Below are 21,124 nucleotides of genomic sequence, written 5' to 3'. Positions count from 1 at the left end.
AGAAGAGGAATGGAGAACTTTTATGAACCAGGTGACACCTGCTATGAGATTGTATCTTCTCTGTGTGACAGAGAACCTTCAGCCATGAAATCTCAACAATATGGTAGCCTAAGCAAGACCTGAACATCAACAGGACCAGTTGACATGCCATGCCATTCCAAGGAGGATGGGGGACAGTGACAAGAAGAGCTACAGGCAATTAATGACTGTTGAGAAAGGAGGAGTTAGTCTTCCCAAGGATGAGCCCCTAACTGATTATCCAATACCAGTAGTCATTTCTAAAAAGATATGCATGGGAGTGACACTAAATGGACTCAGACTGTTATATTTGTGCATATATGTTAACAGTAATAAAGAGAAAGAATTCAGTCGATAAATGGGCAGATGAACTGAACTAAAGAACTCTGTCAAAAGAAGAAGCGTGAATGGTTAGTGTATGAAGTGTTGAAGTTCCTTGGCCACCATGGAACTGCAAATCAGAATCACCTGGAGACTCTACCTCACCCTATTTAAAAAACAAGTAACAGATGCTGCTTAGCAGGTGTGGAAAAGGAACCCTTAGACACTGTAATTCTGTGGGTCTATAATTTGGTCCATCCACCATGGCGATCATGGAGTATGGGTTGGGGAGATGGCTTAGTGACTTAGAGCACTGCCTGTTCTTTCAGAGGAGGCTCTTTGTCTCCCAACGCTTGCATGGGAGCTAGCAAACCATCTGTAAGCCCAGTTCCACAGGGCTCCACCCTTTCTGGACTCTGCAGGCACTGCAAACTCATGGTGTCCATACATGTAGTCCAACATGGTAGTCCATACATGTAGTCCAACATGGTAGTCCATACATGTAGTCCAACAAAATGTATACATGTAATAAAACTAAGTTCAAAAAATTAAAAGCAGAACTATTGTATGATCCTGCTATACCGCTCTGGGTATTTACCCAAAGACATCTTAGTTAGGAGATAGATCTCCCTGCTGATTATAATTTCTACAATAGCCATATTGTGTGGTCGACTTAGGTAAAGAGAAGAAAGCTTGACATTAGGTGAAGTGCTATGAGCCAGCACAGGAAGACAGGTACAACATGTCCTCATTCATAAACGAGCTGTTGGGGGATGACGAGAGAGTAGCTGATCACATTCTGAAGGAATTTAGGGAAACAAACTACACTCCCCTAATCTGTACAATTAATGTGCACAGAGAGAAAACATTAAAGTTTAAAACCTAACTGCTTTTATCTTTCATAAAAGTCTAAGACTAAAACCACCACTTGCAATTCAGGATAGTTGCTCTCAAGGGGGAAGTGTCAGGTCTACTTAATAAAGCTCGGGAGGCGGCGCTGTGATCCTGAGTTGGTAAAATCACCGTTGTCAAGTGAGAATGCAGTGTGGTAATGTAATCCTGTAATCCGTGCTGACCACCGAATACAGAGGATGGCCGAGATACCACAAGCAAGCTACAGGGACAGAGCTACAGGCGGAGCATCTGGTAGCACAAGGCTCAGTACTTTCTGTGCCTGGAGGTGGCTTCTGTTTATTTCTGCACCGTTAATGCAGTTTTTTTCTGGTTTGTGTGGTTTCTCAGGTCATTGGCTATAGTGACCGGCTCTCTCCTGGCTCGCATAGACAGCCCTTGTAAAGGACACGGCTTTTCCAGCTGCAGCCTTTCTCAATTATTTACCTGAACTCAACACAGAAATTCTACCTCCCCCTTCTACCTTAACACTTAGAAAATAATGCTAAAACAGCTTTCCCGAGCATCATATCAGATCTCTACGCTATCGACGGTCCCTCCATGTGGCCTGGAGCATGGAATCTTGTGAGTGTGACCCGAGGAACCCATCTCATTGGCCACCCTCACAATGTCTTCCTCCTCGGCTCTGAAACTTTCAGGCCAGTTTGTAGTTTCAAATCTCTCACAAGCTTTCCAAAGAGCTCTGACATCCATAGACTGTGACAAGTCACTGTCACTTTAAATAACCGATTTTTCTTCGTATGAAGAAAAGCAAGTGGACGACAACTGTCTGCCAAAGCCCCAGGTCCTTTGAGAGGGGCTGCCATGGCGTTCTCTCCTAATGCAGCCCGTGCGGCGTCCACCTACAGCCAGCAAGCCACGTGCTGAATTCCAACATTGAAAGTTCAATTTTACAAACATGTTACCTTAGAGTCCAGCTGCTGCACGTATGACCACAGATACTCTATATTAGCTCCAAAGGGGTGGACATGAAGAAACGTTGATATGATGCCTGCATTGAAACAAAACAAAAAGACATTGTGAGGTCTTTGGAGGAGAGTGGGGGGAGTCTCTGGTCAGCTAGCCAATGTCATCTCACCTCACCAACTCTGACCATTTCTAACACTTCTCAACCAGGATCTACCACCACCACACTCTGCACACAGCAACAGTGTTACAGCAGAAGGGAATACACACAAGTGCTGTCTCATGGAATGAGGACGTCTGGGTTAGCATGGCTGGACTCTGGGGAGATGCATGGATGGGTAGAGGTGTTTCTAAACAAAGACTCTGGGAAGCAGCTCAACCATCAAGTGTATGCTACCTTTGCCGATCTGAAATTGTAGTTTTGGGGAAGGTTAAAATCATCTGTTTTCTCTCAATGGACTTTGTAGTCTGAAATTAGCTAGACAGGTGTGTCAGAGGTCATGTTGCCTCCAGTGTCCTCGATAATTACAGTCTCTGGTTATGAAACGTGTGTAATCCACATCCCAACACAAGGCTCCACACAACTCCAACCACATCTGCAGGCTGGGGCTGTCTGGGACAGGGACCCGGGAGCCCTCTTCTCTGCTCTAACTCACACGGCCGTCACTGGGAAAGGTCTTCGGACGGTGCTCTGCAGAAATCCTTTCCCGCTTGGTTGGACTGACAAATGGCTGGATTATCAGTGTCGAGACCGAACTGAAAAGCATCATTTTCCTTCCCATCCTCCCTGCTCCCGGGTCCAAAACCAGAATTGCGAGGGAGTCATTTCCACAGACCTTGTTGCTCATGGTGAAAAGGTCAGACTTAGATGGAGGCTAAAGTCTTTAATCAGGAGTGAGGTGTATTATATCTCCCACACTGTGCACGGAGGGAACTGGTGCTGGGGAAAATGCAGGGACCTTGAACGGATTAGGGTTGGTGTTTGTCCCCGTCTTCCTCTGTGAGGTGTGGGATGCTAGTGTGAACTAGCCAGGGTTCAGAGACAAGTTCCCAGCTCATCTTAGTATCTGGAAGGAGAATGAGCGTCTCGATGAGGTTTCTCTATTGTCTTTGAGTTTTGCTCATATGAGGTTTGAGCGAGGGAGGGAGAAACAGTTCTGTGACACAGAGAGCAGGTCTTTTTCCGATCTACAGTTTTATGGCATAATATAGACTATCTATAGGTGATGATGGTAATTTTAACATGTTTAAGTGACCACTTGAGAAAAAGTGGTTTCTCTGTTCTGAATGCTTGGTTTTTCTCATTTTAAGAATCAGATTCAGCTTTGTAAATTAAGTCTCTATGGCTACGTGAAAGAAACCAGGTGGTTCGACGGATTAGGAAAGGGACAGCTATACAGGTGGTGTGCAGGTCACTATAGCTGCTGTGAGTTCTTGCACACAATAGCCAGGTCCTATCTAGAAGACAGCATTTCACAATATTTCCCCCATCCCCCGCTCTTGTATTCTCTCCACACTCTCTGCCTTCCAAAGTGTCCCTGAACCTTGGGAGAAGGTTTGGTTAGATGTCCCATTTAGGTCTAGAGCTCAGTCTCTCACTCTGAAAGCTCTGACCAGTTACGCATCTCTCCATTGACTGCTGACCACTACAAAAAGAAACCTCTCTGACCAAGGCTGAGAGTAGCCCAGGTCTGTGGGTGTAGATGCCCGTATTGAGATGCCAGCCAAATCCTGGCACAGGTGAGGTGGGTGATTGTTAGGTCCCACCCCTTACTGAGGAGCTGTGAGCAGTAGGTAACTACAGGGGGGAGAGGACCCTGCTTTTGATGCTGTGACCACAGGTAGTTTTCCCATGCTCCAGTGCCTGCCCCACCCCCACATATATATGCGGCACAAGCTGGTTAAACTTAGGAGGGTATTTATATGTGTGCATGCAAAACAAAACCCAAAACATGAAATTAAGAGGAAGATGTGTTAATACATAGGGGGAGTTAGAGGTGGGCAATGGTGGATATAATCATATTTCATTGTATGTATGTATGTATGTATGTATATATTTGAAATTCTCAAGAATAAAGCAAAATAAATATTTCTTAATAGAGAAAAAAGCGAGGGATTAATAGTCTTAACTCCAAAGCTAATGAATAATGCCAACAAGCTCCCAAACGGAGACTCATTTCAGGCACTCTGGGAGCAGCGTCTAGCGTGGAGCGGAGGCTAAGCGGCTGAACAGGTGGGCTGCAAGCAGAAGGGCTCTGGTGCTCTGCCCATTTCTATGGAGCAGCAAGCCTCCCTACTTGAGAATGTGTTCCCAATGGTGCCAAATGCATTTGTAAGCCAACGGTCTAAGTGGGATAAAAGGAGCAGACTTGTCCTACTGGGCTTTTTACGTGTCTCAGAGCTCTAAAAGCTACTTGAGAGAATGCAAACCAGCTCTGCGTGAGGAGCAGCAGCTCTCTTTGGAAGGCCCATTCTGGCAGGCCACATGAAAGCATTCCATCAGGGCCATCCATTCTACCCTTGTTTTGAACCTCACTAAGACCAAATTGGTAGTGCTTGAATGAACCAAATAGTACTCGCTTCCCTCACCACCACTCACTTCTGTTAGGTTTTTACTTTAAAGCATCGGCTGGCAATATGATGGCAAGGTACTGGGCATGGCATAGTGAGAGCCAGAAGAAAAGGGCCATTTGTGTGGGTTTTCGTCTAGATGAACAACATAGATGGTAAACGCAAGCATTAGTATTGAAGGAAATACTTTCAGATGATAAACACAATCAGGACAGACCAGGGCTCAAGAGGACTGTGGCTCACGTCTGGGGCTGTGTGTGGGAGGCAGAGCCCCATTTGCCAGTAGGGGGCCTTGGAATAAGGTCTAGATGTTTCAGGAAACAAATACTGGCGCTTGAGACTGAGGCTGAGGAGGCTGAGATTCAGAGACGCAGCTAAGGAAACCCCAGTGACGGAAGGACTGTGAGAGGCGTGAGGGAAGAGAAAACACAGCCTCTGTGTGCCCAGGAAAAGAACGTTTCTGGGAGATCACCATCTGGATCCAGCAATGGCAAGTGCAGCTTGGATTAAGTCAGATTAAGATGCTGGGGGAAATGAACAGTTTCCCAGGGGGCTGGACAGACAGGGACAGAGAGGCTGTGGGAGTCACAGTGCTCTGGAGAGACTATGCTTAGACAGGAGGGCTGCAGCCTCACTTCTGTTCAACAAGAACCCCGAAAAGTTACCATCCAACATTCTGTACAGGTAGTGCCTGTGTGGTCAACTGTATTTTCCCTAGCCCCAGGTATAATGCAGAGCATTCGGGTTCTAACAGGGGATACACATGAACCAGTGGTACCACAGTGGCAACAGAGGTGTGTGGAGATGCTCGGTGACCATTAAGAAGCTGATTTGTTCTCAGAATCAGGGAGGCTGGAGGAAAGTTACTTAGTACCCAGCTCAAACTAAAAGGGGTTTAACTGCACAGTGATATGGAGTGTCCTGATGTGTTTTATTACCTTGTCACAACACAATAAATCAATGAAACAATGAGAACGGACAGAACCTGCTCTGGCTGATGCACCTACCAGACAAACGGCAGAGCTAGCTGGCTTCTGCGCTCCAAGTTCCACCCCATTTCCATATCCAGTCGGATGCGTTTAGTTTGTTTTTCACTCCCTTTATCTTCCAGGCAAATTAAATGTGTGTCATTTCTCTTATAAAATTATTGTGTCCTGAGAGGGTGTTGGGACGCCTGAATATACTCTACAGTCCCAGACTTACCCCACAAGTAACTGCTGCTACCAGGAAACTAAAATGGGCCCAAGGTGGAAGGATTTGGGTGGGGCAAGGAACACTGGAGAGGGCGGGACACAGTTACTATGAAGGGGAATGGGGAAAACTGATAGGAGAGATTTCACTGGGGAGGGGAAAGGGGAGGAGACACACAGGAAGAGGGGAGGGAGGAAAGATAACACTAAGAATGTCTGAAAAAAATTCTAAGGGATTATATTATTTATGGTTGTTTAATGACACACAAGTATACACACACATTTCATTGAAGCTGTGACAATCAGGGTGACAACGCCTTAACTCTACAGGTTAACAAAAGTCCCGGTGCCAGGCAGGGAAAACTTCATTTTGAGTTAGTGGTCATGGGAGTTCAAGAGACTCCACAGCAATTGCAGGTGCCCTTGGTGCTCCCCAGGAAAACAAGTTAAGGTCCTGTTGCTGAAGACACAGCACAGCCCATATATGGGATTTGGAGACATCAATCTAGATGAGCCCTGGCCCCTCCCTGGTGATCGATTCTCATAGTATCATAAGACGCCATGCTAGCATCCAAGGAAAAAAGCCAGCAGTAGTCCTATCCAGCTGGGATGCCAGCATACCACAGTGGCCAGCACAGCAAGATACCCCAGAGAGGCGACAGTGGGTGGCACTGTCTTCTAGGGGTGAGCAATGCGACTTACTAGGACTTATCGCCCACTCGTAGGAAGGAATCCATGCTTGGCTCTCTAAATTAGCCAAGTACTGGGGAAGGCATGGGGCCGAGAGGAGAACTTTGTCACTTTCTTAAAGCATGTAATTCCTCACTGCATTGGAAACACTCTTATCCCTGCACCACAGCTGCACGAGGCTGTCACCCTGTGTCACAGAGGTATCTTCGCTGTAGTAGACTGAACTCACTAGAGAAAGTCATACCTGGTCAAAATGAAGAAGTCACCTGATTGGGATAACTATCCCAATTATCACAGTAACAACCCCCGTACACTTAAAGCTCCAGGAACATCATGGAGGAGGGGTATAGGTGGAAATACTGCACGAGCCAGAGGACCAAGACAGCTGCTACAAGACACTCTTCAAACTGGTAAACATGGGGGAGTGTCTGGAAGGAGTTGGGGGTGAGAATGGGCGGTGACTATGATCAAGAGACATTGTATGAAATTCTCCAAGAGTCTATAAAAATATTTAAGAGGAGGAAGTGAGCTGCGCACACGCATTTCTCTCTCTGCTCCTTGTCTGTGGGTGTCACGTGACCTCACAGCCCTGCTGCTGTGATTCCTTCACCTCCGTGGCCAGTAGCCTCAAAACTGTGAGCCAATCAAGTCCTTTCTCCCTTACATCACTTTTTTCAGGCTACCTCATGGCAGTGCGAATGGTAACTAGGTCAGTGGGGCCTTCCTTAATTCCAGAGGCTATGGCAGCCTATTTCTCCATCACAGGACCCTTTGGGGAGTCAAAAGGATTGCTCTCTTTTAGAAGAGTATGTGTTTGTGGGAGGAAGTCCTATCTTTTGTTAAGCCATTACTAAAGGAAGGTAAAAATACCACAGAGAATTAGAAGGAAAGATTGTTGCTTGGTTCATGTTGATCAAACACTGAAGTCTCCAGCCTCTACTGTGGTACAAGGTTCTCGTGGGCCACCTGGGGATGAGTGTGTCCCTTGTTTTCTTTTTCCTCCAACCCACTGCTTACAGGTAGGCTGGCTCCAAGGGCTAATGGTGAGGGGAACATTCAGTCTGCTGTGCACACTTTTACCAAAGATTCTGATAGTTGTCTTTTTATTACACTGAAATAGCTCATTTCTTTTTCTTTTTTTTTTTTTTTTTCTGATGCTAAAGGAATTACAGGTAGAGAGTTATCAACACTCCTGTCTCCTCTGTTAATGGACTATAACTAGGGGCCGGAGAGAGCTCAGCAGGTAACAGTGTTTGTCATAGAGGATTGAAGTTTGACTTCCAGCTCCTCATCAGCTGGCTCATGATGGTCTCTAACTCCAGCCTCAGAGGCATCTGACTCCTCTGAGCTCCGTGGGTACCTGTGCACATGCTCACATACATATACACATAAACAATTCAGAACTTACAATAGTTAAGCATATACCTAACATTTTGTGGAAACTGACTAAATATGTATATATATAAACACATTTATAATCTACATACATATTTTATACTATGTATGCACAGAACTATTGAAAAGACATCATAGATGGAATATATTCCCCAAGGAGAATGTAAAATCTCGAATGAAAAGGAAAACAATGTAGGGGCCCATTCTAAATTTTAAAAGGTTGCAAGTGGTCAGTATTATTCACACTTCCAGGAAGTTTCCTATAGACCATTATGAATTTTGTTATATACCCAAAGCACTGTAGGGGGCAGTAATCAGGGGAGAAGAAGCCGGTTAGCAGCTACGCATGGGCTCGTTTCGGGTCCCTGCAACTGAAGCACAGCGGCGTGCCTTGAGACATGTGCGTGGCATATTATTACAGCTGTATATCATCAGAGAGAAAAAAATAATTGGTTTCCCTTGGAGTATCTCTAAGTTGATGTCACATTCAATAACCCTGTAGTTGAAAAATCTATATGTGATGGATGGAGTTTGGACTATCTTTTGAATTTAATTTCTCCTGTGCCAGCCTCTGCAGGCCCCAGTGAACCTGTCATTTTAAAGGTAGGAGCGGATGCAATATTTAGAAGATGTTGCTTCTGCCAGATAATGACCTGGGGGAAAACAGTCGGCCTCATGAGTACTGTGGTCTCAGTCCTCACCATTAACCCCCTTGCAGAACCAGGAGCCTGAACCCCCATGCCAGGGTCTCTACCTAGGGCGGCCAGGATCACGGAATGTATCTTTTGGGGCAAGTGAATATTGTAGGTAAACAATAACTTATTTTCTTTTTCTCTTCCTTAGGGACCAGCATCTCTTGTTCATTTCTACTAAATGAATCTACATGGTGTGGGAATCTGGCTTAGACAATCCCAATTATCCTAACGACATTACTCTGGATACAGTGGTTAATTATTAGAATTACAGGGCTGGCTTTGGAATGGAGCCTCTGCTGTGGGGTTTAGAGGCTCATCTCCAGGTTCAAAATTGCCTAAATGCCTGGCCTAGCTTATGAACGTTTGAACAAAATCCAACAGGACCTCTTTTTAAATTTTAAAGTTCAGATTTTTGACACACGAGATGTGAATTAACCTATTTTCTTGAACCTGATTTTCTGTCTGACAACTACCTAATGTTTCCAGCTCCAGATGAGAAGGAACCTCTGGCCAGTCTGTATGACACTCCTTTGAGATGTACACTGCATAATGTTGATGAACTAAGTCTGACCTCCGATTGGGAGGCTTGGAAAGTTAGATGGTTGTCATTACTAAACTACTGTCCTAGTTGATTCTCTGGAGAGGATTTCTGTAGATATAGGATAAGAAGAGATTTCTCTTACCTATTAGCAGGGCCTCCTTCTCAGATTTTAAGCCTTGGCTTCTTTTTTCAGTGTTGTTCTCCCGGTCTTGGTTAACCAACGCAACTGTCAACACGTTGATTTCCTATAAAGTTAAAATGCAAAAGCCATGTAGGTATTTATGCAGACCCCATGCATTTTAATGAACAGACCCCACCATTTTCTTAAACTCTATAGAACAGGCCATTGCTTCCTCTTAGAAGTGCAGATAAAATCTTAAGGTTATTTGTACAATAACAGGCTCCTAACTTCCATCCCACACAACCAAGTTTAAGAGTAGCAAATCTGACAAAACTATATTAGATTCTTGTCAGTTAAACAAAACCAAACACCTCTATCCACAAAGGTTGTATTGGACTGTACCTGTGATAATACGTTTTATTTTAAACATGGAATTTTGGGGGATGTATCAAAGCTTACAAAGGACTGATTATATAATGACTGAACGAACACGGACCTCAGGAATGTCGAGAAGCTGAGAAAGAGCAGAAGGCAGAGTACAGGAGCAGTGGATTCTTATGGACAAGGAAGTCGGGAAGGCAAACCTGGGGAGTGGTTTTGGTTTCTGGTTGGTTTTTTAACTAGAAATAATAAGGAATTGAACAAGAGCTGTCCACACCATGATATGCCAAGCCTGGGTTGTTTGGAATTATTTTCATGGCCTTCTCAAACGTAAAGATAGAGATGAAGATCTACCTCATAGCCTCCCATTATTGATTTATAACTTGAAATAGAGTGTGATGTGATAGACCAAGTGGCTTGCACGTATGTGTAGCCACCAGGGAAGTTGAGTTTTGTTGGAGGGAAGTTCCTAACTGAAAGGAGGCTCCCTCCACTTGAGGGAAATCCAACATGGTTGAATAAATACACCCTGCAGTCAAACTTGTCATGGGTAAAGTACCAGACAACAAAGAGACAAGTGTAACTTGAGGTGAGTGGTTGAAAATTACAGGACCTCTAAGTAAAATGCAGTGTCAGAATGGTGCCTAAGAGAATGGAGCAAACCGAAATGTTAACACTGGGTCTCTGGCTGCGAAGGAGGCAGGGGGATGCTCTGCACTGTAAGGGAAAGGTAAGCAGAAAAACACCTGAGTCCAAGCAATTAAGACAGTTACTGCTAGATGCCACTTTATCTTAAATGCTCCCAACCTGTGTATCTATCTTCACAGGCTATTAGAAGCTGCTGGGGAATCTTACATCCTCAGGACCCACAGAACTAGGCTGCATCAACCACACTTTTCTCTTCATCCATGTTCTATAGCCACAGAATCACAGATGCAAATGCTCTTTCGGGTCCTACAGGTCTAGGGATGATCTCCATGTTACATGCTGCCAGGGACATCGATAACAGCGTGATGTACACAAATGCCATCTGAATACACCCCAGGGAATGTAGGAAAGGTATTTTCCACAGGCCATGGTCTGTGGGCAACAGGTACTGAGAACAAAGCCCTGGTATACTCTGTATTTGTCGTTTGGACCTGTTGAAGGCCACCCACATTCCACAGCTTCAGAGGAGCAACTACTGTACTCAAAGCCCAAGAACAACTGACAATTACATCCTGAGGCTGTGGTGACCAGTGCCCCATTCCCAGTATTACTGTGCTCATCCTATGGGAAACATGGAAGGTCCTTTCCCATCCAGTGAATGAAAACATATGAGAGTCATTTCTGGAAGCCCAGGGATGTCCTATGTTCATCCTAAGTACCCTGGATCGAAGGATGCTTCATGTCTATGGCTCAGGGACTCACACATCCTTGGTGTCCCTTGTACTCTAGGATCTAGGACAGACTGTCCAACCTATACCTGTATCACCAAGGCGGTGGCAGCTGCCATCACAGGTCCCCGTGCTTAAGTGTTCTACACTGTGATAGCCAAGGATATACTCCTTTAGAAACCTGTATGAACTGCGAAGGCATAAAACTATTTTCATGAATCACTTCAATCTACCACTGAGATCCAATATACACTGCTGATACCACCATAGTCAAACAAATCGCATACAGGTTACACTTTTGAGAACACCCACAATAAAGCCAAGAGATCGATCCAACCAGCACCATATATCCAATGTAAATAAAAAACAAAATACCTTTCTACACAAATTGCTTCATAAAATTAGAAGCGGCAAGTCTTTCACAGGGCATACAGGCATCAGTACAGGGATATAAGGAACAGAAAAAGGAAGCACACAGCCTCCAAAAGAACTCAGGAAATCTCCAGAAATAGATCTGAATTTAAAGAAAATCTATGAAAAAAAAACAAAACAAAACAAAATAACTATACTAAGGACATTTTACAAGGTTTACAAGACAGGGGACCTAAAGAAATGAGAAAGCAGACATCGCAGAAGGGAAAGAACATTAGAAACCTACTTCATGAAATAAGAGCAGAAAGTCTTGAATTTTCAAAGAGGTATTGATACTCAAGTATAAGAAACTCAATAGACTTAACTAAATTTGACAAACAAAACCCTTCCCTAAAACATTATAGACAAGATGCCGAACATACAGTACAAATAAAGATTCCAAGAGCAGCAAGCAAAAGGCTTGAGAATTCCCGTCAGATTTTTAAAAGGTTTATTTGCAGAGACCTCACACGCTAGAAGAATGCAAGATATAACCAAAGTCCTGAAAGAAAAAAAGCAACAATAGAGCATCCCCCACCTCCAAACCCTGCCATCCAAGATTACTATACCCAATAATCAGGGAAAACCACAGAACTTATCACTAGGAGACCAGTCTAACAGGATACTTACAGGAATATTACAGACAACAGGATGGTGGCTACCATCTTGAAAACACACAGGCACATAACACTCCCTAGAATAGTTGTATAAAAGAGAAAGGTAACTCAACATTAGCCTGCTGGAAAGCTACTGAACCACAAAGGAAACCCAAACAACACACACAACAAGCACCAAGTGACTAGCAGAAGAGAGGGAGTCGATAATTAATAACATTGAGTGTAAATGGATTAAGCTCATCTATTGAAATATGCAAAGTGGTCAAAGAGAACAAGCAGCAATAACAAAATGAAAGCAAAAATCAAGATATAAATATATGCTGCCCCAAACAGAAACATCCGAGTGGGACCATGACATCGGATGAGGAAGAATTTAAAGTGAAAGAGCAAAGACAGATAAAAACGTCACACATATTACTCAGCAGATGATATAACTAAACATATATATATACCCACTTGGAGGGATAAAAACCAGCTTACATACAAGAATAGATGGGTGGGGTCTTCAATATCAAATTTTCTTAGTCATCCAGACAGGAAATGAACAAAGAAATACCTGATTTGAGCCACAAGACAGAACAAATGGGCCTAAAAGGTGCATGAGAACATTCCATTCAACAATAACAGACGATGTTCTCATCACCATGGCGACAATTCCCTAAGATAGAAGATGCTTTATAAAAGGTCTGTCGGTCACTCTGGGACGGAGGGCTGAAGATGATGCTCCAGTGTTTTGGAGTCTATTGGGGACCATCTAGGCCACCAGCCATCTCTGTACCTGTATAAATCTTGAAGCTGCGTCCCCGTACTTCCTAAATACTTGGGTGATACTTATTCTTTCTCAAATCTCCGATGGCGCTGGATACTAGAAAGTTGTAATCTCACAATTAAGCGTAAGTTCTTTGGGATTTGAGATGTTTTAGGTAAAGGAAATTGTTTTTGGATGGTAATACAAGTTAGGATAAAAAATGATTTTGATGTAAAACTCTAACTCAGCACGATAGGATAGATTTAATAGAGTACTATCTCCAAACTGCCAAATGCTTATGCACCAGATGCTATAATCTGAGCCATACTTGATGGTTTTTCATGGTTGTTATTGGATTCAGTTTATATTGAAAGAAAAGAGCCTTTTGTTGGACTAAAGAGGGGACTGTGGGGGAATATCTTGTGTCTGAAGGATGGCAGCTACCATTCTGCTGTCTGTAATATTTCTATAAGTACCCTGTCAGGCTGGTGACCTAGTGATAAATTCTGAGGGAGAAAGGAACTCTGGGAAGAAGAAAGAGGAAGAGGACTTTCACCAGGAGACACAAGAGGAGACAGACCTGACTAAAGGCCTGGAAGCTTTAGCTGGCTATGTGGCTAGATGGGCGAGCTGGTCTGTTAACTTAGATGACCTGGTTGAGAGTCTTCCCAGCTAAGACCTAAGCTTTGAAATATTAAGAGGCAGTTATTTGGGAAACTGGGTGGCTAAGGAATAATTGCTGCTGTATTTGTTTCCAGCATTAATATATACAAAATATCAATAACTTTTCATGTACACACAATGAACTTTAAAATACAGCAAAACTTAAGATTTATGGGAGTGGAGCATTCTACAGAGTAATGGGGATACAAACAGGAATTCCTTGCGAGAAGAAACGACATATGGCATTTCCAGAGCAAGTGTTCACAATGAGAGTGCATAAGGACTATGTAAATTTCATCTTTCTTGGTTAATGGGGTCAAGAAGTCTGCTGAGTTTTGTGCATGGTTCATACTAACAATAAACAGGGATGTGCACTGTGCTTTCATGCCTGGCAATGTAAGGATGGCAAACAGGATGAATGCAGGCTGGGTTTCTATGACGTCTCCCAGGACAGGATTAGGAAGAAGAAAGAAGAACATTAGCCAAGATGATGGTTACATCGTCAGAGAATGCCAATAATGAACCACAGAGCTAAGTGAAAATAGTATCTTTGAGAAGGTGATCTGTTCACAGCCTGAATAATTGAAGACAAATGAAATTACACACAAGAGTTTAGCAGACAACAGGCCTACATTAGTTGCTAAGATGGAGTGATGTCCTGAGGCCAGCTCACAGTGGAGGATTCAGTTTGAGTGAGGGAAGTGGGTGGTGGAGGAAGCCAACATGTCAGGAGCTGGTAAGGAGTGGTGAACGCACACAGACGATGCCACCCATGGGTGTTGTTCGGTACCTGTCTCCATCTCCAGTGCTGGAGTCATTAAGAAACAGATGTTGAATAGGGCCCCAATAAATGCTAAAGAATAACACCGGCTAGAGCCCAGATATAGCTGTGGCTTGTTCTGGAAATGGCATAGGGGTGGACCAGTGAAGATGAAAGACTGAACTGCCTTCCTGTGGAAACAGACCTTGCTGTTGGACATTGCGGTCTGTCTTCACTGGCAGTGGTGTGGAGAAGAACCAACTCCCCACAGAGAACCCATACTGTCCAGAGGGCCTGCAGAGAGCTGGGGTTGGCTTTGGGATGTTTCTGGTGTTTGTATTTGTTTTTTAAGGCTTCAAGAAGGGAGACAAATTTTGCTGGAAAGTGGGACAGGACCCATTGACTACACAGGATTCAAGGAGTGCTTGTCGCCCATGATACATTGTCTCTAAGTGAATATGACCTTTTCCATTATAGTCAAAAGTATGTCTAACCTAATAACTAGATACTTGGGTATCATTTAGTGAAGTAGACAGACTTGTGACGACTCAAAAATTACCCGTCTGAGCCTCTACACTTAAGCCTGCCATGGGTCTAATTCAAGGTCACATAGGTTTCCAGATAGGTGACCATGCATGTCATATATTTTGCTAATGCTATCCTTAAAATTAGCGTTAATATTTTTATGTACTAAAAGACAGTGTAATGATAGTAAATAGCTGTTTGATGTGCTGTGTGTCTACCTCTTTCTACCTACTAGAAAGTGGTGCTTTTGTGTTTGTGACTTATAAATTATTGGTTCCTGAGAAAAATAAGGATAATCTGATTAATCTGCATTTATAACACCACTGCTTAATTGAAAAAGATAATTACAGTTAGTAGTAGTCTGCAAGTTTGTGGTAGTCCAAAAATATAAGTAAACACAGGCAATATTTTACTCTCATGTGAGATTTTACTCAGTTTCTAAACACAGAGATCTGATGTTTCTAAAAACACACCCAAATAAAAAACCCATAAACATCCACCACCAAGAATATTAAAGTAAATTAAACATGCAGAAACAATAAGAAACTAGTTAATCCCCCAAACTAAAACCTTGTTGCTGTTGAGATTTCTATTGTTGAAAACTTGAAAAACATCACCTGTGACACACACACATATAAAATACCTACTCAATACCAACAATTCTAAGCTTTTAGGGTATCTGAGCACAAAGTGACAGGGAGATGACACTTGGAGTATGACAAGCCATTGTTACAAAGCATCTGTGAAGCAGACATGTTGGAACTGTAGAAGTAGGTAGCTCTTAGAGCATTCAGATGTTATCTGGAAGCCTTAACCAGGGAAGAGCTGTATACATAAACAGCTCTGCGTTCTAGGACATTGGGTTGGAGGCAAATGAAAGGGGACACGGGGACACAAGGTGGGAGCCTATGGTAACAATGTCATTTTTACCTCTTAGTAATGAGGGTCAAATCTAAGTTAATAATGTGCAGCATGCAGGAGAAAACATATTTATGAGGTGGAACTAAATAGATAGAGTCTGGGAATGAGTTAGGTGCCTGGCAAACAGGGAAAATAGAGAAATATAGGACTTTAGGAGATGATGTGTCCAATTTCAGAAATTCTGAACTCAGGTTTGTATGGGAGCTTGTCGAAATAGTTGAAAGGAAATGGGACATGCAGGATTTTATCTGAGAAACAAAGTCCTCATCCTTCTTTCTCTGAGGCATTTCTCGGGAGTTTATAGCAGGAACCTTGACTCTCTGAGACAAGGAGCTGGCCAGTTCACATTTTCCACATCAAGGGTTTATCACCCCGTCACCACAACACACACTCTTAGTATTACTTAGCACGTTATAGTACATGGAAAGTGTCCCTACAGTGCCAGTGTGGGAAGTTTGAGCATCTTTCTGAGGCCAAAAGTCTGGTGATGCTAGGTTGACAGGCTTCACATGATAAGTCTCAAGTGGACACACGTCAAAACACGATGGGAACAGTTCTGCACAGAGACAAACCATAATGTTGTATGTTAAAGGTGACCACTCCAAGGGTGTCAGATAATGTAAAATTGAAATCTGCAAAGCCTCTTAAGGTGGGACCCAGACTCAAATTGTGCTACAAAAATCTCTTTATTTTTTAGATGAATTAAATAATTTCTGTTTAGAGTTTCAACAGAGATAGAAGCAATTTAATAACTCTAACAGATACAATAAGGTCTATGCTATCTACTATATTTTTCCAAGGGTACCGAATCACAACTTACACATGGTTATCTTTTCTTAAAAACTTCACTGTCCTTATTACTAGTATAAATCTCTAGTCAATGGAAAAGATCTTATCAAATGAGGGAAGTTAATATTAGCAAAAAGTAATGAAGACCCTCTATTTGTTTATCCTCCTTTGCTTAATAGAAGCAGTATAAGAATGCCTACTAGGCATTGTAGAAATTGTATCCTAGATCCTGGGCATTTCAGAGCTGGGGGTGGAAGTCAATAATCACGTGGTAACAGGAGAGTGCAGGAGACTAAAGAGAAAAAACTATAGTGATGGACAAAGAATTACACGCCCCAAAGGAATGACAAAGAGTAGGCTCTGTACAACTCAACTATATTCCACATTACAAAAATAGAGAGTATGTACTCTAAAATAAAAAAAAAAAACAGATAAAGTGTTCTTTCTAATCTTACTCAATTGAACTCAGTTTTCCCCTTTTGATCACTTCAAAAAATATCATCTGTGCCATATACAGATGTATATAAAATGCTTGCTCTATATGCCAGGGGATTCTAAACTTTTAGAGATACTGGGCACAAAGGGACACTGAACTCCAGATACAAGAAGTAACTCTTACAAAGGTCTATGAGACAGTCATGCTGGTAGATGAAACTGGAGAAGTAGGTAGATCTTAATATTGAGGTTTTAACCAGACTAAGAGAAATAAATCTAAAGCAAATGAATAGGAAAGGAAGAAATCATAGTTGGCCCTATTTGTGAATGTTATGATCTGATACTTAAAATACCTCAAAGATTCCACTGGAAAACTCTTAGATCTGATAAACATGTTGAATAAAAGCAGTAGGACATACAATCAACAACATGTGAAAATCATATATACCTGTGGGTTGATATTAAGGTGATACATGATTGGACAGTGGAGAGGTAGCAGGGGAAAAGGCCAGGAAAACGGAGGAGGAGGAGATTCCAGAAGGAACAAAGATGGAGGCAGATGTTTGTGTTTCTCTCGGCACATCTCTTCATAAATAAGGTTGTTATTGAATATTTTATAAAGGATGGAGTTATATAAGATCATTTGACTTATAAAGGTTAGCAAATTATACTATACCTATTGGATCAGAGTAGTTTGGTGTGTTCTTTGATGTGACTACTTAATAGAGTTCAAAGGGTGTACTGGTGGAACACATAAAGCCTGCCACAGAGTTGGGATGTGTGTGCCTAAGGCTTGGTGACAACTCGCCAAGGGGAAGTGAGTGCAAACAACACATCAGTGTGGTAGCATCCACCCAGACAGAAGCAGCAAAAAGGCTGTAGAGTAAACAGAGCCAGAATTCCTAGCGGTGGCATGGAGCACCAAGTGGAGTGAGACCACATGGTGTGTGTTCAGCTCCATACTAGATAAAAGGTTAAGCCATCAATTAATATTTACTGCAACATATACCTATGACAAACATTCTGAGATAAAACAACAGAAATCAGTCCCATTCATAATTGTTTCAAAACCACATAGGAATAAACCCAAGGAGGCTTATCCAGTGAAAAAATGTAAGACTGAAGGAAAAACAAACTATAGAAGATACTAGAAGGTAGAAAGGCATCCTGTGTTCACACTATATAAGTGAATTTCTGCTGCAGGTTGCAGGTAACAGGTTCATTGCATTCACTACTGCAGTGACTTGAGTAGGTTTGGCCTCCATAAACTCACATGCTTGAATGCTTGGCCCACAGAAAATGGTACTATTAGGAGGTGTGACCTTGTTGGAGTAGATGTGGCCTTGATGAAAGGGGTGTCTCACTGTGGGGTGGGCTTCAAGGTCTCCTAGTCTTAACCTCTACCCATTCTCCTCATGGCAACCTGCAGAAGATCATCCCCTCTCTGCTGCCTGTGTATCAAGATGTAGAACTCTCAGCTCCTTCTCCAGCACCTGTCTACCTGCACAACACCATGCTTCCTGTCATGATGTCAATAGACTAAACCTCTGAAACTACAAGGTAGCCCCAATTAAATGTTTGCCTTTATAAGAGTTGCCTTGGTCATGATCACTTATTCACAGCAATAAAACCCTAACTAAGACAACCATTCATAGAAATCCCCGCTTTCATATGAAAGCACAATGTATCCCAAATAATCAAAGCAAATTTGAGCAAAAAGAACAATGGGAGAGGCTACACTTGTTTTCAAATTATACTGCAGAACCATAGCATGATATTGACACTAAAACAGACAGATCAATAAAACTGAATTGATGGCCTCGAACTAAACTCCCATAGATATTTCCTTTTACTTCTTGACAAAAGTGTCAAAAATGTAAATTGGAGAAAAGATAGATCCCTTTTCCAGATAGTGCTGGGAAAACTGAATTTTGTCTTATTAGGTTTACCATTGCTACACAGAGATACCATGACCAATGCAACTCTTACAAAGGCAAACATTTAATTGGAGCTGACTTATAGTTTCAGAGGTTTAGTCCATTACCATCATTGTGGAAAGCATGGTACTGTGCATGCAGACATGGTGCTGAAGGAGTTGAGAGTTATACATCCTGACACAAAGGCAGATAGGAAGAGACTATCTTCCATAGGCAGACAGGAGGAAGGTCTCATCTATGTACTAGACATAGGGACTAGGATGTCAAAGCCCACCTATACAGTGATATATTTCATCCAACAAGACCACAACTCCTAATAGTGCCACTTACTATGGCCAAACATAAATCTCTGAGGGCCAAACCTATTCAAACCACCACAGATATTTATACATGATAAAAATGAAACTAGATCCACATCTTTTACCCTAGACAAACATCAATTTGAAATGTATCAAAGACTTTGATGTAAGTCCCCCAAATCTGAAATGTCTAAGGGAAAACAAACAAGCAAACAAAACCAGTTTAGATACAGGTACAAGTACTTTCTGAAGAGGTTTCTAACAACTATGGACGATATTTACAAGAATTAACAGCCAGAGATATGTAATATTACAAAGTGTCTACAGAGCAAAAGAAAAATTAAGAGTAAAGAAACATTACAGAACGTGAGCTACTGGAAACTGTCTAGAATATAAAGAACTCAAAAATTTAACCCTAGTGGGAGATGGGAACCTAAATAATACAATTAACAAATGGACATATAAAAAGACACTTGATAAAAAGACACATAAAAATGCTCAATATCCTTAGCCATCAGGAATATGCAAATCAAGTTTACAGTTATAATGGCCAACACTGAAAATACATCAGTGAAGAAAGACTCTTACAGTGCAGGTGGGCATGCAAATTAATATAGAAACTATAAAAAAAATCAGTATTAAAGGTCCTCAAAGAAACTAAAAATAGAACAACCATATGATCCAGGTGCACTGTACCTCTCGGTGATGAACCCAAAAGAATCTAAGCCACCAAGCCACAGAGACCCACTCATTTCTGTTTATTGAGGCACCACACATCATAGCCAAGTCACAAGCAGTCTTGGTGTTCATCAACAGAGGGAAGACAACAATTTGCAGAGCAAGGACTGTGTTTTTACTTTCCTTTGTTCTAATTCCCTTCCATGTCTACTAGGCTCCCAGACAAAGCAGATGGAGGAACTGGCCTGTGAGTCTTTCGTTTAATTAACCAGTGGCTTCTGTGCCTTTATTTCTAGTTCTTTCTCATGTACAACTTCCTGTATACGTGGTGCCCACCTACTGTATAGACTGCCTTAGTATCTACAGTCATAACCTGCTCACTGGCACCACAGGCAAAGACCCTGAAGGGCTTCCAGCCACCTTTCTGATGGTTATTTTCTCATTCTCCCTATCCTGGCATGTTAGACATTACCAACACCAAGACACCTGCTTTACTTCTATTACATATAAGGCTCCAACCTTTGTCCTAAGTCTTACTTCATCTTCACTGGCTTATTCTTTTCCTCTGCTTGTCTATCACCTCATTCTCCCTTTGACACCCTAAAGCTGGCCATTGCCAAAGCTCCATCTTCATTTCTTCATTCCCTGCCATCAAGGTTCTTCTGTTTCATCCTCATGGGCTCGGTCAGGAACAAGTCTAACTCTTAAGTCTCTGTTCCTTATTGTCAACATCAGCACTGAGCTTGTCCCCTTGAACCAACCACTGCCTGTTCAAATTCAAAATGAGCTGGGCATGGTGGCACATATCTTCAACCCCAGCACTTAGGAGGCAAAAGCAGGCAGGCCTCTGTAAGTTCAGGGCCAGCCTGGACCAGATAGCAAGCTGTAGGACAACACTGGAGGCCCTGCCTCAAAAACAAACAAACATGTAAGCAAACAAACAAGCAACCAAATAAATTTAAAACGAGAGGTCAAAGAGTCACCACATACTCGACCTTACACCTCCGCTCTTTTGCTAACACATGGTGAAGCTTAGAAGATTGCTGATCATCTCCTAGTCTCAGGATCAGGAAGCTACTTGTCTAAACCATGGGTGCTAGGTACAAGTAGTCTTTTTATGAATCGTGGAATCACATCATGTACGGAAAAACAAAACAAAACAAAACTGAACTCAAATCCTTCTTAATGCTCCCCTAAAAGTCCTATAATTCCTGAAGAAAAGTG

General features: G+C 42.5%; 1 protein-coding gene across 1 annotated transcript in view; it reads right to left on the bottom strand.

The window, feature by feature from the left end:
• The window catches only part of ENOX1 (ecto-NOX disulfide-thiol exchanger 1), a gene marked incomplete at its 3' end in the record, with an annotated part of 494,647 nt that overhangs the window by 9,275 nt on the left and 464,248 nt on the right, over positions 1 to 21,124 (bottom strand). The window contains 2 exon segments of the mRNA XM_080917124.1: positions 2,157 to 2,242; positions 9,382 to 9,484. Coding sequence (XP_080773250.1) covers positions 2,157 to 2,242; positions 9,382 to 9,484 — 189 coding nt within the window.

The sequence above is a fragment of the Micromys minutus genome, assembly GCF_963924665.1.
Source record: "Micromys minutus genome assembly, chromosome: 5".
Lineage (NCBI taxonomy): Eukaryota > Metazoa > Chordata > Mammalia > Rodentia > Muridae > Micromys > Micromys minutus.
Note: the sequence above shows the minus strand (reverse complement) of the source record. Positions and strands in the feature narration are given on the sequence as shown.